We start from the raw sequence: 24,901 nt of genomic DNA, 5'->3' as shown, positions 1-24,901 counted from the left end.
TAGTAGAAAATATCCATCTTTCATTTCTTTAATTTATTCTAAATTAAAAAAAAAACTAAATTTAACTCCCTAATTTTAACTCCCATTTTTGGAGAAGTGTACCACAAGGAGGGATGTAGGAGTATATGTTTATATGAAAAGCCCCCTTAATTTTCGACAAAGAATCATCTCCTAAATTTTTTCGCACTTATTAGGAAACACCCTGTATAATTAATATTCGTTTTAAAATAAAAGCTGCAAAATATTTCCTAAAGTTGCATGTTTTACAGCAATCATTAAATAATACATCCAGTGTAGTGTATTTTTTGTAAAATCTCCACAAGAATTAACAGAGAAAACATGCTCTTAAATGACCTTAAGATAAAATATCTTTCTGCAGGTACATAATGTCTCGATATCGCAAGGGAGGCACTCCAGGGCGAAACGTCGCGCAATCGGCGAATACGTACGTCGTCTGCATTATGCAGAAATGTGTCGTACGACATACACGGCATGTAGACACGTAGGAACAAAGTGCCGTAGCCCTTTGTACATTGCCGGGGGTGACAATGGGCCTCGCTCTCAGCATTGTCACGTGGGTTAACCAACGTTTTCGAGGGGACTATCGGCGATGTTTGGCATCGTCCGACAGCCACCGTCTTTTATTCAATCCGAGTACGCCCCGCGAATCGCGGCCGGAACTGTAATTGCAGCGTATTAGATACACACTTTTACATGATTAACACGCGCAGCTACAGTAAAGCAGTTACCTCGACTACAATCGCCTCGCGTTCGGTTCCGTGTATTTGAACAGACGAAGGTTCGCCGGTCAATAACTGCTCTATTTACATACTCTATCGACGAGAAACAAATGATGAAAGTTTGCAGAGGTTGAAACTAATAATTTTTAAAGGTTACCAAAATTGGAGAATAAAGAGATATTAAAAGTCATATTCTACATAATTTAAAATAACTAATAAATATCTTTCTCGAAAAAAATCATTTTTCAGGATTTTTTGATGATTATGGAAAGTCGAAAATCGGGCTTTAGCATTTATGTAGATATTTACCCCGAACTTTATCGACGATTCATTTCCACAAAGTTGTTTGTATAAAGTAAAACACGCTTAATTCAAAAATAATTTCTAGATTTCATATACGCAAGTAATAATGGGGACCTGATTTTATCATCATTCATATTTATTGAAAATATGATTAATCATTATTTGTGTAATCATTATTAATAAAGTTGAAATTTTTCAAGATAAATATTTTATAACTGCAACGTGCTAATGAAAATGTTATCATAAATACGTTTCACGTTACATAATACAGTTTCCTCGACGCGATATAATAATATCGATTTACGATTAGCATTAAATATCAGTATTACGATACGAGCATAATAATAAAGCGTAATATAATTTAAAAAAAAATACAAAATGACCTTGTTGATCGAGTAAACAATCATTTCAATCACACAATTCCTTTTTTTTTTTACTGTTACGCTCACGACTTTTTCGTGATGACGACCGTCTCCGCGCGAAATGAAATCGAAACGCAATTTGTCGTTCCCCATGCCATGTATCTCCCTCGCAAAACCATCACGCGATTACGCTAATTCGGGTATCATTTATTTTTCGTTCACCCTTCTTCTCCTTTCTTCTTCCGCCCTTCCTATCGCAAACGAAGCTCTACCCCCGTCAACGAGAAGGACGCGCACGAATCTACCAACTTTGAAGTGCCGGTGGGTTTTTGATGTAGCCACCAACTGTTCCCGTCATGCAAAATAGTGAATCACGCATTAAGCGCAGATAAAGCGACAAATAACTCGAGTATATTGGACGGATAGATAGAAGATCGCAACGCTCGGTTACACTGAAAGCGAAACCGGTGAACACTGACACCCTAGAAAAATGTTTCCTTTCGTTAAATCGAGCGGCGCGCATCTCAAAGATTAGACGATTTGAATCAGTCGAATTTAATGACATTTTTAATCACAAAATGCGTCCACAAAATTCCTTCATTCAACAATATTCGAAAATTGAGAATAAAATAATATTCTTATTTAACCAAATGATTCAATATTAACTAAAACTATCTTATCAACGATTATTCGCTCGCAATTTAAAGCGCAGTATTTCTGTTTTCATATTTTTTAAATTTTGCTCATTTTCAAAAACTACGAGAAATTTAAAAATGTTAATTGAAAAGCTTGTGTGTGCTAGAAAATGTTTGTAAAGTTACGGAAACGCGAGAAAAAAATGCTAATTATTACTAGAACGTATTTTCGAGCTCTGGAAAACCTTGCGCGAAGATTTTGCTTTCATAAATACAAATCAAAATTAATTATAAGGCAGTATTTTTTGTACAATTTTAACATCAAAATAATGTTTACTTAATACGGTGCAATAAAATGATACAATTTAACGTGATCGCACATATGTACTCGCCCACATGTTCGCGATAAAATATCACGTCGTTCATTGTACGCGTGATTTCGGTTACCCTGTCGATTCGTATCCGCGGCGAGACTTGCGGAAAGCGAGAGGAGAAAGGGGGGAAAGGGGAAGGGGAGGGGGCGAAAGACACGAGAGTGATCTTCGGCAAAGATGACACGTGAGAGCGAGGTATTAATCCTCCTGCGTGATGGGCACGACCCTTGTTATTTCAGCCAAAGACACAACCCGCCACTCAGCTTTCGCACGTGACCGGATCATACTTTATTGGAAAATGTGCAAATACTCGTCGCTCCCGCGTCGCGTTCCCGCATTTCGACGACTTTCTTTCTATATCGCGCATTATTATTTCCCCATATTTTTCGGCTAGCTTTTTCAATACACCCGGCAATTTTATAACGATGAAAGCCCGGTCCAATGAAGCAGCGTTTTGACGTATTTTGTTTTGTCAAGCTTGTATTTCCGTGTGTAAACAAAAAACGATATAAAACAAAACGATAAAACTGAATTTCAACAGTAATTATTTTTATATATAACAGAACCAGACATTCTCTCTATTTGGTAACCCAGTATAGTGGCTGCGCGTATAAAATCATTTCAAAATAATTTTAAACATTTCGTGTTACTCTACTCATTACATGAGAAATAACTTATCTCGAGCATGTGGATATAATTTTATATAACATTTCTTTCTTTAATATATGAGATAACAATAGAATTATAAGGAATCGTCTAACAAGGTTTAATCGTATAAGCGCACATTATAAAAAAGAAAAAATATATATATACACGTGTACGAAAAAGAAGATAAAAAAGCCTGCGAGTTCACCTTTATATATTTGCAATTGATATATAACGTTTTCAGCGACATGCAACTGCAGTCGTAATTTAAATAAGTGACTGAAATGTCTAAAAAAAGTATTCTCCAGGTACTTATCACATTAAAGTATCAGCGCACGTGAAACTAAGATGACAAGTAGCAGTCGACCGTTGCTGAATTGCCTTTCAGACAACATAGGCGAAGCTAGAGAACTCGGCTAACAACATAATTCAATACGGGGCTACTACCTAAACGTGTTTCCGCTATCCTCCATGCTCGAGAACTTACATTTCCTGCCGTTACTATGTGATTTCCGTGACCATCACGAAGGGGAAAACTAATGCGCGCGCCATACCGTATCCAAAGTGGAGGATAGGCAGTTTTTTTTTTACTCTATCGAAGACTTTTTATCCGTCTCCTCGCCATTTGTGCGCAAGCATTTTTTTATATCTCAATGGACGATTAATGTCGACTCCGTTATTCGTAACATATGTGATCTACCGGAACTTAATGTTCAAAATGGTAAAATTTACACGCAATGACATAGATTATCAAATAATAGCGCATAAATTATTGATTTACAAGTATTTAAAAAATTTTTTAAAAACTTGGGAAAAGAAAGAACGGTATTTTGGTGGACCGATCAATATGTCATTGATTAATAATAAATGAAAATAAATGATTCATACGTTACCGTTATAAAAATCCAGACAAAAATAATAATGAAACGAACGAGCAATATTTGTTGTCAAATGTAAAGTGTTGCATAGTAAATTTTTGCGCAAGTTACTAAACAATAGGGAATAGATTGAACGATTTTATGAATTGTAAACTGTACAGGGAAATTTATTGTAAATAATTCTCAAATAAATTGACAATGCGACGCAATGATGAAAAAATACGATTCCTGGACGAGTAGTCAAATGCGTGCCATTCATAAAATTAATAAAATCAATAATCTCCATCAATATTAGACGCATTTGATACTGACAAACAATAAGACTGTATTTTTCGTATCTCCAAATTTTTTAATAGAATAATTATTTATAATTATAATTCATTCATAAAACTAATAAAATCAATAATCTCCATCAATATTAGACGCGTTTGATATTGGCAAACAATAAGACTGCATTTTTCGTATCTCCAAATTTTTAAATGGAATAATTATTTATAATTATAATTCCTTCATAAAACTAATAAAATCAATAACCTCCATCAATATGAGACGCGTTTGATATTGACAAATATAATAAGACTGCATTTTTCGTATCTCCAAATTTTTAAATAGAATAATTATTTATAATTATAATTCCTTCATAAAACTAATAAAATCAATAAGTCATCCTCCATCCTCCATCAATATTAGACGCGTTTAATATTGACAAACATAATAAGACTGCATTTTTCGTATCTCCAAATTTTTAAATAGAATAATCATTTATAATCTCGTCTATATTTTAGCGAGCAAGCTCCAGATATTATATTTTTCCACCTTCTCTGTCTTCGCATCTCCGAGGGAATTGGACGTTTCCTAGAACTCGATAGTTATCCTAGCGTTTGTATAAATAATAGATATAAGAGTCTCGTATGTACACACAGAACTTCGCGTTTGCGACTTTCCTCTCCCTCCCCTACGCCTAAATAACGACAAAGTGGCCGCTCTGCACGTAGGGCTTCTGCTCTAGGGTTCGTACGGTACGGTTTCGCGCGATCGCGTGCGCGTTATTACTTGTAAAACCCACCAGCGTCGTTTTTCAGCGCGAGTACACGCGCGTAATCGCGCAAACTCGTTCTATGCATCGCATGCGAAACGTCGGAACGTGGATCGGGCGTCGCTAATTTGCGTCGGTAATGACCACGTCTACGAGAGGGAGAATTAGCCGGAGGGGAAGGAGGGGGGGAAGGGGTGAGGTGGGAAGGGAGAGGGATGGGAGAGAAGGGTGCACCGCAGAGCGGTGGCAGGCATCTCTCTTTTCGATTCGTATCCCGACGTCTGGTTGGCTGGTTTATGAATGGGGTGGATCCGCGCGTCGATCGTCGTACGCGATCGCCAAGGAAGATTGATCTGTCCTCTCGGTGATCTACGATTATCAGAAATCGCTCGTGGTAAATAGGGGCCCGTTTAACTCGCCTCGCTCGCGGCGCCGTATGCGGAAGTGATTAAGCGGTTAAGGGAAGTATGCAGGAAGTCGGGCGACTGGTAACGCGGCCCCTTTTTATACGCTTTTTCGATAGCCCCAACGGATCGCTGAGAGGAGAACCTTTGTGCGCATGAGAGACGCGATAATTTGCAGAGCGAATAACATTTTGGCCACGTCCTTTCCTTCGTAATCAGGCGGTGCCGCGCGTATGAATATGCGCTTGTCCCGCATATAATTAATCCGTATAAATTGCGTAAAGCAAATTTCACAAATTGTTTTAATTGCGAACAAAATTGGCGCTTTAATTTTAACACTTACCTGCCAGGCGTTGGAGTCCAGAGCGAGGTAAGACATGTTGTTAGTGTCCTCCGTGGTTGCAAAATTGTTAAAGTATCCAGGAACTCCTCGCCGATCGGCACACTATCAAGATCCAGCTTGTCACTCACGTTCCGAGATGATCGGCAGACGACATCTTCCGTCGGCAGCTTCGTCAAGACGCAAATTGTACTGAAAAATGATCAAAATACACGAAAGTTAGAATCGAGCATATCGAAATATTACGCAAAAGTATTCAAAATATAAAGGCAAATTAAATAAAAAAATTAGTAGATGAATTTAATTAAAGTTAAAACATCGCGTCAAGAAGTTATCATATGATCCAGCAATGCAAATAATTGTATTCTTCCTCGTAATAAAAATATTAATAAAAGAGATTTAAATATTTACTGAAATAATTTTTGAATGTATAATTTTATTTACTTGTCATTACTGTTCTTCAATTACGAAAGAAATATGTGTCTTTAATGGAAATTAGAGGGAAAAAATATAAATATAAATATAAATTAAAAAAATATAAATTAAAATAAATATAAATATAAATATAAATTTAAAAAAATTATATATATGCTTCTTAAAGTTTTTTTCATTTTGTCATTTTTACATCATAATTGAACCGTGCGCGTATCGCGTGAAATCATGCGAGGTGCGAATATCAAGTAAGATTTGGCGAAAATTTTCTGCGATGACTAACAAAAATGCGAATTACTTTCGTCGGCTGGAATCCCTGGGGCGTCGCGTCAACGGATCGGGAACTTAGTTAAGCAAAGTTAAATACGGCTCCCCGAGGTGGCACGACCGCTTTTTAATTGCAAACACTTTCACAAAACGAGAAGATATCTCAAGACACTCGGCAAGCGGAGATTATAGTCCTAGCTTCTTTCTCGTTATTGCTACAAAATGTCTATAAATATAATCTCTATCTAAATATGTACACTTTCCAAAATATTTACAGGCACAATTCAAATTTTAACTTACGTTTAACATCGATTCACAAGCTTTATTCGTAATTTTATCAAAATAGTATTGATTTTAATATAAATTTAAATTTAATAAAAACATTCTATAAAACATCACAATGTGCCAAGATTAAGAATTATTTTAAGATTTCAAAAAATATTTCAAAGTCTTTAATAAGTGAATAAAAAGTATAATAATAATTGTAGAATAATATTAACGTTGGATGTAATAAAAACATATCGTTTCAATTTGGATGTGAAAAATAAATCAAAAATATATAAACTAATAAAATATAACCATTTAATTGCAAAAAGATTTATATTGAGTGGAAAAATTTGTATTCGCATGAATAATATTTTCATCGCTCGATCAATCTAGTCAATAATGCGAAAATAATAGCGAAACTCTTTAGAGAAGAATTTATTATTGAAATCTCATCAAAATGCTATATTCATAAATGACTATCAAATGCGATTACATCGTTCTCGCTTTAACACACGCATAATAATGCTATGCATCTTTTACCACACATCTATATCCAATTCATCGTGCGAATCAAAGAACATCATTATTATTTAAACGCAGGAAATGTAACACACATATTTTCTGTGTAGTATTGTACAATTTCAATCGGCATCCTCATAGCCACTTTACATTGATTGTACTCTCCTGTGCATTTAAATATCAAATAGTGATCAAATTATCGGCGTCGCTAATTTTAACATTTGATCATCATGCAACAAATAAACTAATCTAACCTATAGATTATTATCTCTATATGATTCATTATTATATCAAATTTGCACTGTTTTCACAAAAAATACAAATATAAACTAAATTAGATATTTACAACCAAAAATGATTAATTTCCCGAAATTAAACTGACGATTGAAAAATTACGACGATTTTACATTATATTGCATTATTTTGAACATCCTTTATATTAATCTAGGGTGTGTAATAAATCACAAAATTTACAAGCTTCCATAAGAAAGATGTTTAATTTTCCTGAAGAATCATTGTTCACTGAAGAATCATTGTTCAATGACGAAAAACTATATTTCTCTATATTTTTCTTATGATTTCGCCTCTATTTATATCTCTTTCAAAGAGATTTCAAAAGTTCTACAGTAAATTGAGAAAATATAATCTATTCTTTTGTATCTAGTACTGTTCATATTTTTTGCGATATTTTTTCAATATTTTTGCGATAACAATAATATCTCTGCAACATTACTTCTGTTTCTTTCATTGCTTAAGATTCTTTATTAAATTATAATTTTAAAAACAAAGCGTAAAACTTAATAAATATCACGTTTGTTAAAAACAAGAAAATTTTACATGTACACATTATATATAATTTTTTTTCATACACAATAATAAAATTACCTCGATGCAATAATACTCCTTAAAATGTTCAAAACGAAAAGAACCGTTTTCTATAAAAATACAATAAAAATATTTCGCGAAAAATGTGTTTAAGAGCAAAGTCACTATTTTCGAACCTTCTAAAAAGTCGCAACTCTATCGCTTCAGACTTCACTTTTAGACATATAACAGCCCAAGGTCACTGCAATGCAATCCAGCGTTCACTCGCACGAGACACTAGACATACATGGATACATCCTTATATTTTCCAGAACGCACTTGATCCTCGATCGCTGTCTAAGAGTGAAAAACGCGGCCTCGCCAAGTGCAAACTCACCTCGTCCCGTGTTTCCGGTCTCGCAACGAGATTCACCGACGGGCGATGACGGGCAGCAACCGGCAGCAAAACTCGCGTTTTTCCACGAGACTCGAAAAACGAATGCGGGAAAATGCGTTTCCGCGAGCGAGAACCGTGCGCGCACGTACGCACACGCGTAACTTAATCCGCGAGCGGATTATCGGAGGCTAATTCGAAACGCAGTCAGTTTATCCCTCTCTCACACTTTCGCGTCCTCCTTGTCCCTCTCTCTCTTTATTTCTCTTACTCTCGCGTGGTCCTACCAACCGGCTCCCTTCCTTCTCTTTCCTCCTGCAACTTTCTTTTTCTTATCCCCTCTCCACCCCCGTTGCACCTTCTTCCCCGCGCTCCTTTTCCTCTCTTTCTCTCCCTCTCTTCCTCTCGTCGCGAAATATATTACTTGTCGCAAATATACTAGACGATATACGCGTGTACCCTCGATCGCACCTTGGAATCACTCGGCGGCTCGTCGAAGATGGCAGACGAGCCGGCACGAAACGAGGACACGAGGGAACGCGCGAAAGTAAGGGTGGAAGCCGAGGTGACCGAGGGCGACTTCCGGTTTCGCGGCGCGTTACGTTATGTCGCGTTTCCCGTGTACTTCCGATGTGTATTGGCCCACCGCACGTGGCGCGTCGCGACGTCGCACTGCGCTTCGGGCGAGAGAGGCGCCGCGACGCCTCCCCCCCCCTCTGCCCTTCCAAGCCGCCACCCGGCCGCCCTCGTGCAACCCCCTCAGCAGCGGCGACGATGCGCCTCCGCTACCACCCGCGGCGCGTACTATCGCCTGCCTACCCCCGCGGGGGTGTGGTGCCTCCGCCTACAGTCACATGACGGACCCTGCGCGGCTCTATTCCGTATACCTGCCTGCTGCGGAGCCGGAGAGGGATGACGGGCTCTAACCTAACTTAACTTAACCTAACCCTGCGAGCACGGGGCGACGCGGTCGCGATATAACCTACCTATCCTACGGGTGAGAGCGGCAGGATTGCTTATCCTAGGAGAATGAGTAGCGTGCGATTTAGTGAGAAAAGTTAGCGGTGAATGCATTTGCGGGAGGGACAGAGAGGCATCGTTTTACTGTCATCAATGAACGACCACCGACGAGAGATTTATTTCTATTCATATTTCAGAGATATGTTTATTCGAAAATTATTTAATTTCTAAAAGTTTCATATATATATTTGAAATTAAATGTATTTTTTAATCAACAAATAATGTACTTTAATAGGAGGGAAAGAGAGAGGAAAGAGGCATCGTTTTACTGTCATCAATGAACGACCACCGACGAGAGATTTATTTCTATTCATATTTCAGAGATATGTTTATTCGAAAATAATTTAATTTCTAAAAGTTTCATATATATATTTGAAATTAAATGTATTTCTTAATCAACAAATAATGTACTTTAATAGTACACTGAGAAAAAGCGTTTAATTGTATCAAGATATATATGATTGAAGGCAATTTGGTTAAATCAAATAAGAATTTCTAGTTATGATACGACTTGATTTTTTATAACTAGAACGTTTAATAGATTTTACTGTAAAAATTTGATTAGTATTTTCTGGTTGGATCTATAAAATTTCTTATTACATTAATTTCTTTGCTTGCCAGGCGACGAGCCATTCTTAACTTAACTCGTATTCAATATTTGCCATGAAATGTATATAAAGAACTAATATTAACATTTAATCCAAAGTATATTTTTTTTCTTTTACGAGCAGTAGTGTCAGAAAGAGGATGCTAGCTCTCTGATTGTGTGTGTTTGAGCTGCATCCTCTTCTTGCATCACTGTTTATCAGTTTAATTTTTAACAAACTGAATTTAAAATAATTTATTCAACAATCGGGATTGAATTTATCCAATAATCTTGTTGGAATTCAGAATATTAAACAGACTTTTGAGATTAGATGGACAAAATTTTAGACGACTTGGTGTTGGTGAGTTTAGTATTATTAACCAGAAAATTTGGTAAATTGAACAGGAAAAAATTAATCAGATTTATCTGGTAATTCCTATAAGAATTCTGGTTCGTCCATTTTTCAAGATATACTGATTGAATCTACCAGAATTCTAATTAATGCAATCATATATATATAATAAAATATAAAATAACGCAATAACTATGAATGCGAAATTCAAAGATTACACGAGGTCATTTAATATTAAAATTGTCCAAAATCAATCAAGTTTACCAAAAGTTATAAAAAGTTTAAAAAATTATTCATAACATTTATACAGAGAATGTCAAATGTACTTAGAAAAATACTAAATTTTTACTAAAGAGGGTATTACATTGTTGCAAAAAATATAGTTCACGCGTGTAGAAGATTAACCTAGTTTTTACATCTTGGAATCTCTCTTTTTCTTACTCATTAAATACCGCAAGAAAAAAACGCAATACTCTCGATAAAAAGGAAACAGAAAATAATTAATACAGAATTTTTCTGTCATTTTTTGGTTGTAAAAATATTTCAATAACTATTCATATAATAAATGTCACTTCTAATTAAATTTGTCAAAACTGTGACACTTCGAGATTACTACTCGACTACTTTGTGCGCAATCTCTCTCCGCAGATGATATTCAAATCTATCCGAAAAATTCCGCGGATATATAACATATCGGTAAAAGTAGAAGAATGTAGCAAGGAAGAAAATCGAGGGAAAGGAAAGACGAAAGGCGACGGGGGATAGACGGGGGGTACCGTAGAGGATGCGTTTGCGATGCTTGGATTGTGGGTACCACCGCCGCATCCCAGTTCTACCTCGGCAGCGTCGCACAATTTCACGAATACATTCGCACGCGGACGTACACGACACGATGGAAACGACAGGAACCTAGAGCACAGTCTGCGCATGACCGATCGATGCCCCTTCCTCCCGTTCCCCCTCGTTTCCTCCCCCTCTTCCTGATCCGTAAGCTGCTCCTTGGGTGCTGCCACTACCGCACGCCGGTTCATCCACCCCTCCACCTCCTCCTCCTCTCCTCGTCCCTGCCTCTCTCCCTCCCCCCTCCCTCCCCACCGGTTACCCCTCCATGCTGCTGTGTGCACAGCGCACTGCGAGCTACCACGCTGCAGCCCCTTTCTTCGTACGTCCCTGTTGTCGTTGCCTCGACTCCTCGCCCATCCCACTCGTACCTTTTGCCTCCGTCGCGTTAAGGAGGAAACGGGAGCGGCGCAGGAAGAGGGGAAGAAGGAAGAGTGGAAGTGGGAAAAAGTGACGGCATGGAGGGAAAGAGAGAATCCTCTACGAGTACGACGCCAAGACGCAGCTTCTGTCTCCCCTCCTTCCCCATTTTCTTTCTCTTTCTCTCTCTCTCTCTCTCTTCCTCCCCCGTCCATCTTCTTACATCCCAGAGATTTCGGCGAGTTTTCACACCGGCGTTATTACCGCCCTCTCTTTCTTCTCCTCTTCGCCTTTTAGAGTCGGCTTCTCCTCTTTTTTTTTTTTCCTCGCTTCGTCTCCTTTCCCCGCAGTGTTTGGTCCCGCGTATCTACGTCGAGCTCGTTTGCTCCCTACGCGCGGCGGGGGTGGACGAACGGTGACGAGCGCCGCTGATTTTATGTTGGAATGCAGCCATTTGGAAAGTGTGTTTTCGTGTATGGAGTCGGTCGATATCTACTTTACAGCGGGCGAAATACTTCCCCAAAGTTCCGCGTTTTTCTATTTTTATAAATTGAAAATTTCTCATTTGATTCTTTCATTTAGATCGATTAGATAATGCTGAGATTAAAGGTTGTTTGATTGAAGAGAGAGATTGTTCAATCAGCAATCAATTTTCTAAATTATATATTTGTGTATCTTATTTTTTTTATTAATTTTTGTATTATTTTTTTATATTAATTATATTAATTATTTTTATATATTTATATATCTTACTAGTTTCTGTTTCATTCAAATGAATACAAACTTTTATTTCATAAAAATATAAATTGTTACGCACATGAAAAAAAAAATTATTATGGTTATAAAAATTATTATCAAAATTAAGGTTTTTATTATTAATTTATTATTTATTATTTATTATTAATTATCAATTATTAATTGTACTTATGCAATTATAAATGCACGCAAAAATGGATCACGATACAAGAAGTTACACGTTATGAAAAAAGAATAATACAAGAAAACACATTTTTCATGATGCAATTGTCATTGAATTTCTGTAAAAATTTATCCGCACGTTGTCATTTAATTTTACATTCATTTTACATTTCATTATAAACATTTTATAGTTCATTTATAAACGAAACAACGAATGTCTTTCAATTTAAATTTTACTTCAATCCCTCCTTCGAAACAATTATTGATAATCTGTAACTGTAAAGTCTAATATCGCGTCGATAATATTTCATATATAGTCTCATTCAAGAGAATATGGACCGAATCGATGATTGTACATGCATTTTAAGAGATCCATCTTTAATACATCAGATACTATACATAATAGGATATATCGTCGACCAATCCTACGTTTAACAACATTAAATATTGATTATATCCAATAAATAACGGTATGTCACAGATTCATTTCCATGTAATTCTCTTCAGTCGAGACTACGAATGTCATGGCAGTTTAATACAACGGTCCTCAATGCAGTGCCCTTGGGCGCCATGTCGCTCGCCGATCCATTTATGTGTATCCGCGACTGGCCGTCCAATCGATTTCAATATAAAAAATTTAAATTAACTGTTATTATTTATAAATTAATTGTTTTCTATACGATTCAACATATAAATGTTCATTGAAAAAAAGGTATTAATATCCGCCATACTTTGTTGAGGTTGATTTCAAATATATTTAGCAATAAACAGATAGATGCTTGTTTTATTATATTGAGAAAAAATCAGTTCTATAAATCGTACATCCTCGTACAAATGATAAAGTGGTAAGTGATAATTAAAAAAATTGACTATTATTATTCATATAAATTAACTGTTTTCTGTTCAAGATCCAAGTGCAAATGTTTATTGGAAAGAGCCATTAACACCCGACATACTTTGAGATTTCGAATATTTAGCAATAAGCAAATGCTTGTTTTATCATATTGAAAAAAAAAAATCCATTCTATAAATCGTACATCCTCGTACAAATGATAAAGTGGTAAGTGATAATTAAAAAAATTGACTGTTATTATTCATACAAATTAACTGTTTTCTGTTCAAGATCCAAGCGCAAATGTTTATCGGAAAGAGCCATTAATACCCGCCATACTTTGTTGAGATTTCGAATACTTAGCAATAAGCAAATGCTCGTGTTATTATACTGAAAAAAATCAATTCTATAAATCGTACAAATGATAAAATGATAAATGAAAATTAAAAAATAACTGTTATTATTTATACAAATTAACTGTTTTCTGTTTTCTGTCCAAGTGCAAATGTTTATTGAAAAGAGCCATTAAAACCGTCATACTTTGTTGAGATTTCGAATACTTAGCAATAAGCAAATGCTCGTGTTATTGTACTGAAAAAAATCAATTCTATAAATCGTTCAAATGATAAAATGATAAATGAAAATTAAAAAATAACTGTTATTATTTATACAAATTAACTGTTTTCTGTTTTCTGTCCAAATGCAAATGTTTATTGAAAAGAGCCATTAAAACCGTCATACTTTGTTGAGATTTCGAATACCTAGCAATAAACAAATGCTTGTTTTATTATATTGAAAAAAAAAATAAATTCTACAAAGTGACAAGTGACTATAGTGATAGTTCATTTGACTCGTCTGCGCGATAATTTTAGTCCAGTTACACATCGCGTAAGTTTTTCAGATATTAAGGAGAAACCATAGTCAATCATTAGCCCCGCAATCGACGTCGCAAGAACCGATTTCACGGGCGGGTGACGGTGAATCGCCATTCTCGATCGTGGTGTCCGGCAACAGATCGAACTCTACGTTAAGTTGCGGGAGAGGTCAAGCCGTCCGTCTTCTCGTTGGAAAGCGCCGCGCACCACGCCTATGTTGGATCGTGACCCGATCGAGAAGGAGGAAGAAGAAGAGTGCCGGTGTTATATTAGCGCCCGGGAACAACCTGATGCCGATCTTCGTCGGTATTCATCGGCGGCGGTTCGTGAATCGCCCGTGGAGCGAAGCTCGGAGTAAAAGATCGACAAACAACGAGGGCTGGCGTTGCGCAATTAACGAGACTCCGTCGATTCGACTCCGAAGTCGAGTACAGATCGAGTGTGAGGTCGAATGGGGTCAAGCCGAGAGCGGAGTCGCGTGGTACAAGTCGTCACTCGTGCCACACGAACGTTGTTACGTCGACAACGGTTCCGATATCCCGCTTGCAAATGCGATTCGCGTGCATAGATGGAAAATAATCAAAGGGATTACCGCCTCCATTTAACCTACGGTAATGATTAGAAGAGAGGAGACGGAGATTTTTCGTTAATCACGTCTATATTCAATGATCGATCGCGATTTACTTAAAGAAAATTTAAATTATTCCTCGTTTTAACTGTTAATTAGAAATTACGCGATGATTACTGAACTGCATAAATAGCGAATATATGATAGTATTGCTATCTTTTCATTAAATAGCTCCTTGATTTTTAGAATAAAGTATAAAAATATTTAAAAAATTATATATATATATATCTAAAAAATTATATATTTTTCATCAACTACACGTCAATATTCAACGATCGATTTACTTAAAGAAAACGAAAATTATTCCTCATTTTAACTGTTCATTAGAAATTACGCGAAGACTAAATTGTTGCATCAATAGCGAATATATGATAGTATTGCTCTTCACTAAATAATTTTTTGATTTTTAGAATAAAATATAAAAATATTTAACAAATTTTGACAAAATTGATTTTGATATTGGTAAGTTTGATGAAAATTTGCAAAAGAGAAATAAAAGTACGACTTAAAATTCTAAGCTTCTACTTTCTTTAATTTTCCTTATCTTCAAAATAAATAATCAAAAATAAATAATTAAAAATCAAAATGCCAATAGATAATACCTATAATTTCTTATATTCACAAGTATTTATTTTCTGTTATTTAATTTTTAATCCTAATTTTCAATCCTCTATATTTACATATTTAAAACGTTTTATTTTTAATTATAATACTGAATCATGTTTCTTAATAACATGAAATATTTTTGACGAAATTTTCTTCATGAGCCAATTCTTTTGTACGGCATTGATATCATATTCTAAATTTTTTTACGATTTATTATATTTTAAAGGAGAAAAGAGGCATTTTCTAGAGGAATATTCTACCTTTCTCTCTCTCTGCCCTAGAAGATATTCTCCAAGAAATCCACTGTAATCCACTTTGTTTTAGAGGACGTGACGTTGTAACGCCGTAAGTCGTTCGTGTGATGCAATTTAATTACCACATCATTACTCCCGAAGTTAAGCCGCTGTAAGTTCGAAATTACTAGTTAAATTGCATATATCTATGCGAGAGCCGAGAGCGCCGTGTAATCTGCCCATGTGTTTATCCATCGGTAGGTAGTCGCGCATATACCGTGCCTCTCCATCATCGGCCTGGTCACCAGGACCATCTTAGCCTAATTACCTAATAATCCGAGGCGATGGCCTAACTTCGACTACGCCTAAGTGGTTTGCGCCCGTCGCGAGAAAACCGATATATCTATAACTGCTAAAGTGCGATTGACGCGCGTACCACCCTGTATATACGTCCAAACTCGGCAACAAATTTTCTTATGTCCGCGACAAAAATAGCATATGAATTTATGGTTAATATTTTCGCATTGATATATGAGAATTTATAGAATTAATTTATAAATTTACTAATGTAAAATTCTCACAAAATTTTTAGTCTATATAAAATGATAGATATATAATAAAATATATTTTCAATATATTTTATTATATATCTATCATTTTATCAATATATTAAAGTTTAATATATTAAAGTTCAATATATTAAAGTATATTTAAAATATATTTTATTATTTGTAAAATATATTTTATAAGATTAAAATATATTTAAAATATATTTTAGTCTTATAAAATATATTTTAAATATATTTTAAGCTTATAAAATATATTTTATTATTTGTAAAATATATTTTAAATATACTTTAATCTCATAAAATATATTTTATTATTTACAAAATATATTTTAAATACATTTTAATATATTTTAGTCTTTAAATAATTTTTATTGCAAGCAGAATTTTTTGATTTTATTCCTAAATTAATATAAAAAAATATTGTATACATATTGCTAATAAATCATTGACAAGAGGCAATTTTTTAAACAGCCGATTTATTATCTTAGTAGACAAATGATGCTTTGATCGAAGGGACGTTTTCAATCGCTAAAAAAGGACGAACAATCAATAGAACGTCGGATCAATAAGTACCCGGTGATCCACAAATTTCCCGCTGCAAAAGGATACTACCACAAATCGATCCTCTATTGATTGCGAGGACCGCAAACGAAGCGCGTCCCCCGGGTATCCTTTCACGTAGCGAACGCTCGGGGCTGTCAGGTGCCAGGACCCCATTCTCGTTCCGAAAACGTGAAGATCGCGAGGTGATTTTTCTATAAACACGTCCGCACAAACTCGAGAGATCACGTTGTATAGTCCTCCGCCCCCTTAAAGCGTGACGTGGAGCTTGTTGACTCAAGCGCGTGGCAAATTTTCGATACCCTTTCAAGCGCTCTTCTCTCTCGATACGCATCGAGATGGGATTACACCTACGTAATACGTATCGCGGTCTCGTCGTATTGTTACGTCAATCTACTCGTCTCCATCTCGGATCCTGCCGTCCTTAAGCTCGCGGGGAGCGAGGCAAATTGTCAGGCGACGCGACGAAGAAGAGAATTTTTTTTTTCCTCCGAATAAATATTTACCGCTTCTCCGGGAGAAACGCGCGTAATCGGTATTTATTCAAACGTCCATTTTCCGGCGTACAACTCTCTGCGCGACTCCTCTTTCTTATTTTCCCGAAACGAAGTTTCGCGGATAAGGGAGCGAGCTCGGGAAAGAGGGAGAGAGAGGGAGAATCCAAACTTTCGTAATTATAATAAACAAGTCCCGGTAAAACGCGCCCCATCGTCGCCCAGGAGTACAAACGCCTCGCGATAATGGCATGCAAATTGCCGGCTTACCTGACGTCTGGACTTTGCGAGTTCTTTTTCAAATGTGATTTCTCGTGCTACTTTGAATCCGAACGACGCCCTTTGAAGTCCCCGCGGTGTGCTTTTACACGGGAGGGCCGCGCAGATCTCCGCCAGCGGGATATCGGTGCGATCCGCGATTTCTTTGATCGCGGATTTATCTCGCGACGCGATCGAAACTACGGGATGCGCACTTACACGTACGCCATTAAATGTCACTTGTTGCACGATGCCCCTATTTTCAGATAGATGGCGTTATTATCGAGCAAGATCAGGTTAAATCGAGCTAATCTAATTAATTGCACAATTAACAGCGAGATAAAGAATGCATAAATATGAAGATGGGAAAGTAGAAAAATCAATCGAACGAAATAACGCAACAAGAGAATTTTTCCGAGACAGAGAGGTTCGATTGTTACGTCATAATCGAGAGTGAGAATCTCAACGAAACTCTCGATAACTCGATACGCATACGAGATAACAAATACGACTCACCTCGGGTGTTAATTCGATTCTATTCCCCGGAATGCGACGCTCCTCTGACGTACGTTCGAATCAGCTGATGCCCCGTCAAGCGAAACGTGGAAACGACCGGCAACCGCTCGCCCTCCGAGGCGAACATAGCGATTCTAATGACAGTACGACGTACCTTTCGCGCACCAGCTTACGACATCGCGTGGCCCCGTCAGGGTACACCGTACACCTCGCTTCGTCTCCTCCCCACGTCGTAAAACAGCGTCGCCGGGGGCGCCAGTTACGCGGCGTGATCCGGTAGTTCCGGAAAAGAATCCGGTGAGGACTGGGGGAGGGGGGACATTGTCGCGGCGTGCCTCCTCCCCCTGTTCCTTCCCCACCTCGCTCCCCCTCCCCTCGTTCATACGCTTCATCGCTAATGATCGTATTAATTAATCGCCGTGTCAATTCCTCGACACTTTCTATTCCATCGCGAGAAGGGGGAAGGAGGGGGAATGAGCCGTTCCCGCGAAACGAAATTTTTTTTTTTTTTTGGAAGGAATGGTTTGACTAGGAAAAATTAATCTAGTGAAAATGTTCGCGCGTTATCTGTCATAGTTTGAATTTATCGCAAGCTCGGCGGGCAATTTGACTTTGACGCGACGCATGCTTTGCGTAATAGAATTGTTTTTATTCATTCTCTTTTTTTTTTAAATCTTTAATTTGTGAATTTATTATTTAGAAAAAGGATCACTTTTTTTTATTACGTTGATTTTCGAATATTGCAATTTATGGTGGTTTCAAAATATTGCAATTTATGTACAAATTATATATTAATCACGATAATCAAATTTGTTTTTTATCAAAATTCGAAATCTAAAATATTGTTGTATTGTTGAGAAACAAGAAAAATTTTCAAAGTATTTATAAATATTTTTTTCAACTACAATACACGCTTTACAATCTATTTATCCGCTAAACTACAAATAGCATTTTCTTATTGTTAGTTTTTAATTTTCTACTGCGGCTATCTCTTTGTTTCGGTAACATGTTACGGCATAAACTTGGACCAATAGGCAAATTGGGCTGTTGCAAATAGCAAACACACCGTAGGGCTTCTTTGGTCATCGGTTTAACGATGCATTCTACATTGCCAGGAGAGTACTCTCATAAACAATACGATACAATGCGTTTTGTTGAAACGTGATTTTCTCGATTGCACAATACACATAATTTACTTGATCATCCCGTATTAAATATTAGCGGAATAACGTCTACCTCATCGTTATCTACTTTTAAGATTGCAATTATAAATAAATAATAGACACGCTAATATATTATTAGATGTGTACACAAGTATCTTCAAATAAATTTCAATCGCGTCAAAAAAATCAATTTTCAAATTTCTCATACATATCATATTTATCAAAAATATTTAAGTTATAATTAGATGTAACAGTTAATACAATTATTAATAATATGTATTAATATAATTATTAGTAATATGTGTAATTTAAATATTTCAATTTAAGTTACAATTAGATATGACATATTTAACATATTAATATAATTATTAATAATAAATTTAACATATTAATATAATTATTAATAGTATAATTATTAATGTGTGTAATTTAAATATATATTTCAATAATTATAATATATACAATGACTATAACAAATATATTTAAATATATGTTCATAATCCCATATTTTTTACACGTATATGCAAATTTTAAACAAACGTGACGAATTTACAGACGTCCCTTGTATGGTTTAAAAACATTACATTAGTATGCCACCCTTCTCATCTACGCTATCATTGCTCTTCTAAGGTACAGCGACTTGCGAGAGATCGAGTCCTTAAAGGGTTAAATTCGCTCTGCCCACGAAATACATCGGCGGTGCCCCTGAAGAAGGAGTAAAGGCCCCCTTCTCGTCGTGGTCAACGGAAACGATTCGGGCGTTAGTATGGAACGAACGAGCCAGAGACTTTATCATCGCGGTCGCTGGTCTCTCTCATTAGTTGGCTGGCACGCCGCCCCCGGGGCCGGACTGTGCGTGAGTTTAATCTGTGCGGGCCGCAGGCGCGTGTGCGTGAACACTTTTTCCCTCTTTCTCTCTCTCGCACAACCCCGTCTCGCATCCACGTACGTCCGCGCGCGCGCGCGCGCGCGCGCTCGCTCATGTGTGTGTGCGTGTGCGTGCGCGAGATGCAGCGTGGGCGGCGCGCACACGCTACGGCATTCCGATGCGGGGTATGCGGGACGCGAAAAGCGGCACGAAACCCGCGTAATATGGGAATGTGAGGCGGTTCGATTTTAAGTGGAGAGAACAAATATCCCTCCTTATACATGCGCCGGCTAGACCTCAATTATCAAAGAATCCCGCGGTGGCGGAGGTGAAACGCCGACGGGAGATACCGGCGGGGGCGGATAAATTCGAGGCTAAAATCGCGCGCAATCGACAGGCCACGTATCGATACTCCGCCGACTCGAGTTCCCTCGCGGAAAGAGAATCAATTTGAATAATCGTAAATTTATGAGTCTCTCTTAATGTACAAGTGCTGAAAAAGTTGAGAGTAATTTTGTATCTGGATAATTTATCTGCGAATTTATACACTTGTATCTAAACTGTGTTAAATTATTTTATTTTCATAGTTTAAGTTCACAGTCAATTTATGCGAAAAATACGTCATTGTATTATCATCATTTTTTCAAAATTAAAGGCACGCCACCACACAACTTATAGCGCTTTAACATTTGTTATCAAAATGTAGTTATTGAAAATTTTTTATATCCTTAAAGAAAAATAATAACTTTACTAATTTAACAAGTAATTTAGTAATTGAAAAATAACAACTTTTAAATTGAATTACTTTTTATTTAATTTAATTTAAATTTTAATTAAACTAATTAGAAAAATAATAACTTTTCAATGTTAATTATCAGTATCACTACCTTCATTAATCAAATATTTATACACACATTTGTAAATAATAAATTTACAAATTTCACAAAAGCGAAATTTCATGTTAAAAATAGAGAAGGAGCAAGCGTAAAAAAATATAAGCGTTATTATCATTTTTCTTAAAAGCTTTAACTTTATGTGTGAATAGATATACGTGAATAGATGTGTAAGTGGATACCTTTGATCATTATACCATCGAATACGCCAGTTTCTCACTTGAGCGTTCTCGCGTGACTTTCGTTAAGGGTCTCGATAGCGCGCTAGAGAACCGCATTCTATCCGCACGCGAGCGACGCACGCGTATTTTTTATTACGCGACTATACGAAAAGGAGTTCGCCGGTATTTATGGCGATTTGCAGGATCGTGCGGTCGTAAAATCGATCAATCGACATTGGTGTGTGTCACGGGAACAACCCTAGTGGCGCGCCGAGCAATTCTCGTTCTTCAAACAACGCCAATATGTTGGTTCGTGGGTCACTGCCTTGGCATGAAACTCGTACACACAAGACAGGGAGGCAGTAGGGGGAAAGAGATGGGGAGGAAGGGAGGAAAACGGAGCGAGGTGTGCGGAAGGGTGCTCTCCGTTTGCGAGGTATAGGGTGAAATTCAGCGCTGAATGTAAGGGACCCTCCCGAGAGCTTGGCCTAAGGCGGGGTTTACAGCCCTCCTTGTGAATCTGGCCGTGTGCGCATACATTTTCAAAACTCACTTCGATCCATCAGGTTGGAAGGGACCGCATTGTGAGAGACAACTCTCTTATTCTCCAGCCGGGTTTCGTATCGCCGTCTGTTAAAAGCGAGAAACGGACGTAAACCAGCTCTCGACCTTCTTAGGGAGTCGCTCCGATCAAGAATCACGCCCTTGAAGAGGAACGTCCCATTTTCTACCCCCTTTTTCAGCTGTTAGAAGCTGACGACACCGACGAAGCAATTTACGTTTAGTAGTAGATTTTTGTCTGGTGACCGGGAAAATCTTACGTGCGAATTATTTCGAATGTCAACGATACGCGTTCGCGAAATTTTGCACTGTAATTTTTCGTGAACGATTTACTGCGATACTGTGATTTCGTTAAATATGTAGCTTTTTATTAAACTATTGAAAATCAAATTTGAAATCAAATTTAAATCATATAGGAAATGTCTAAATATTTTTAGTACATATTTATAAATATATCATGATAAATATATTCGTCTAAAATAATAATCCAATTTATAAATATGTAAATATATAATTTATAAATATATCATGATAAATATATTCGTCTAAAATAATAATCCAATTTATAAATATATAAATATATAATTTATAAATATCATGATAAATATATTTGTCTAAATAATATCATGATAAATATATTTGTCTAAAATAATAATCCAATAATCATCGAGAAAATGCTTGAAATCAGTCGAACGCAAATGATTCGATGAAATGCAAAAATAACTTTTATAATATGGATGAATTTATATCAATACATATATTTTCGATATGTAACGCAATCATAATATCGCAATGAATCATTTACAAATATAACAAATATTTATCCATTACAATTACCAAGTTAATAATTAGAATCGTGTTGTTTCAGTGTGCATATGAGTTTAATTTAACTGGCTTTAGAAATTCTCGCATAATTTTCACGCGCTCTTAATCTCTGACATATCGCTGAACGCGTGTAAACGCTTTGCAAAGAAAAGTAACGCGGAGGAAGAAAAAATCAAAACGAATTCCCCTCCATATCACGAACGTTGAAATTTTACGACGAAGAATTCAATTCGCGCGATCCGCAGTCAACTTGTGTGCGTGAGTGAACGCAGTATGAAACGCGCGGGCGCGTCCTCCAGAAATCTGTTTATCGGATCCCTGGTACTCTCGACGTGACGTCCCCGCGTACGATCCGCAAAAATACGGACCGAAGAGAGAGTTACGAGGGGGATATCGAGCTCACCCACCACGCGATCGTGCGCGTGCACGTGTACGCACCAGGCACGATATTCCTGCGCTGCAATCCCTGTCCCCTGTCCTTCCAACCCCTCGCCGTCAAACCGATCTTTTTCTCTCTGGAACGCGCGTGCGATTTTGCTCTCTTCCTACCCGAAAAACGATTCCGACACGCATATGCCCTGTACCTTTGCCAAGCATGCATTTACGCGAAATATACACGAGATGCACACCATATGTGCATAGAGCGATTCATGAGGAATGCGTATGATTTTAATAGGCTATTATTCAAGTTTCTACGATTGATAAACGTGCAACTGATTTCTAATAATTATATACGAAATTAAAGATAAGGAGAAAATCATGAAATAATATATATATAATATTAAAGGTCTTCAAATCAAGTAGCGTGTCAAACGTTACGTGCTGCTACTAATTTCAGAAAATAATTATTTCACACGATTAAATTTTGTATTTGTTCATTAAATAGAGATATATGCAACGATAGAAACCATAAATGCCAAAATAATCTATATTTAAATATATATATAAATGTGTATAAAATATATAATAAATAAAAATCTAATTCTTATAGTACAAAAATAATTTAAATAATGTACTTTAAACATGCAATGTTGTCCAATATTTTTTTATAACATTATATATATATATATATATATATATATATATATATTATGTTATAAAAAAATATGTATTAAAAAAAAAATTTATATATATATATGTATATCATTAATACTTTAAATATTAAAAAATATAATAATATTTTGGATATTTAAAGACATAATGTTGCACGATGAATCACAGAGAAAAATGTATACTGTATTCAAGTAAATATTATTTATTTTAAGTATATATATATATATATATATATATATATATTCTATAGAATATATATATACTTAAAATATATAGAATATATATATACTTAAAATTCTATAGAATATATATATATATATATATATTACAAGTTTGTATATCCGCAAATATATCACAAGTTCACCACAAGCATTAAATTTAATTGAATATATTCTGAATTTTAGTAAGTGCAGTATTTTAATCAAAAATGTTAAATTAAAACACAAAATTTGGTTTCCTTACTACAAGAATTGGCGTAAAATATGCGTGTTTGATATGGCGTGTTTGATTTTTCTTTGATATACAACTTTGCAATATTCTTGAAGAGAAAATAAATTCTTCTTTTAAGTACATGATAATGAAATTTTCTAACACTTGTGATGAGTATATTTTAAGACTATTATCAAGAATATATTCTTTGTTGAAGAAAACTATTACTTAAAAAAAGAAAAATAAACTGAGTAATCGCTTTTCTTGACAGTAGAATATTTTTCTCTGTGCACTATTGCAGAGATGAATACGCAATTTCACAAAAATAACAAATAATAAATTAAATAAAAACTTACTCTACAGTTGCTCTGTCATCCTCTGACGCCTCTCTGGGAGTCTCTTCCTTCTCTTCTCTTCTTTATCCTTGTTGCTTTTTCATGACACTCACTCGCAAAAACACGTTAATTACGATCGCGTAGCACTTTGCACGGCACTCCCGACATTAATCGTACACGACATACTTTATTAATTTTTTGCGACGGAAGGCTAAAATTAAATATTATATTTGAGTTCTCAAAAATCGCGCAGCTAAAATTCATGAGACATCACCTTGTCAATGTTAATGAAAAATATGGAATTCGCGCGCACTTGTAACGTAAGTGAATAAATATATAATTCGTTTAAACCAACGATCTGCGATCAAGTAGCTGCAAAACATGTCGTTTTATTGTTATATATTAGTCGCGATCATATTTCGTGAGATATAACATTCGATCAAATTTATCTCTTAGAAAGACGATCATATTATAATTATTATAATTAGCGATTAATCACTCGTAATCATGTTAACGTAAAGAATTTTATTTATTTTTTATTCATCTTATTCATTTGAAGAATCAA

The 24,901-nt window shown here is 36.0% G+C and overlaps 1 protein-coding gene across 1 annotated transcript; it reads right to left on the bottom strand.

Annotated features, from left to right (window-relative positions):
* Positions 1 to 5,716: 5,716 nt before the first annotated feature.
* LOC112638194 lies at positions 5,717 to 24,419 on the bottom strand (the record flags this gene model as incomplete). The annotated part of the gene is made up of 2 exons (XM_025409377.1): positions 5,717 to 5,909; positions 24,358 to 24,419. Coding segments are annotated over 2 exons (255 nt in total), but the record flags the coding sequence as incomplete, so codon positions are not given.
* Positions 24,420 to 24,901: the final 482 nt, after the last annotated feature.

This window comes from Camponotus floridanus, unplaced genomic scaffold (assembly GCF_003227725.1).
Source record: "Camponotus floridanus strain SB8 unplaced genomic scaffold, Cflo_v7.5 scaffold26, whole genome shotgun sequence".
NCBI classification, from domain to species: domain Eukaryota; kingdom Metazoa; phylum Arthropoda; class Insecta; order Hymenoptera; family Formicidae; genus Camponotus; species Camponotus floridanus.
Note: the sequence above shows the minus strand (reverse complement) of the source record. Positions and strands in the feature narration are given on the sequence as shown.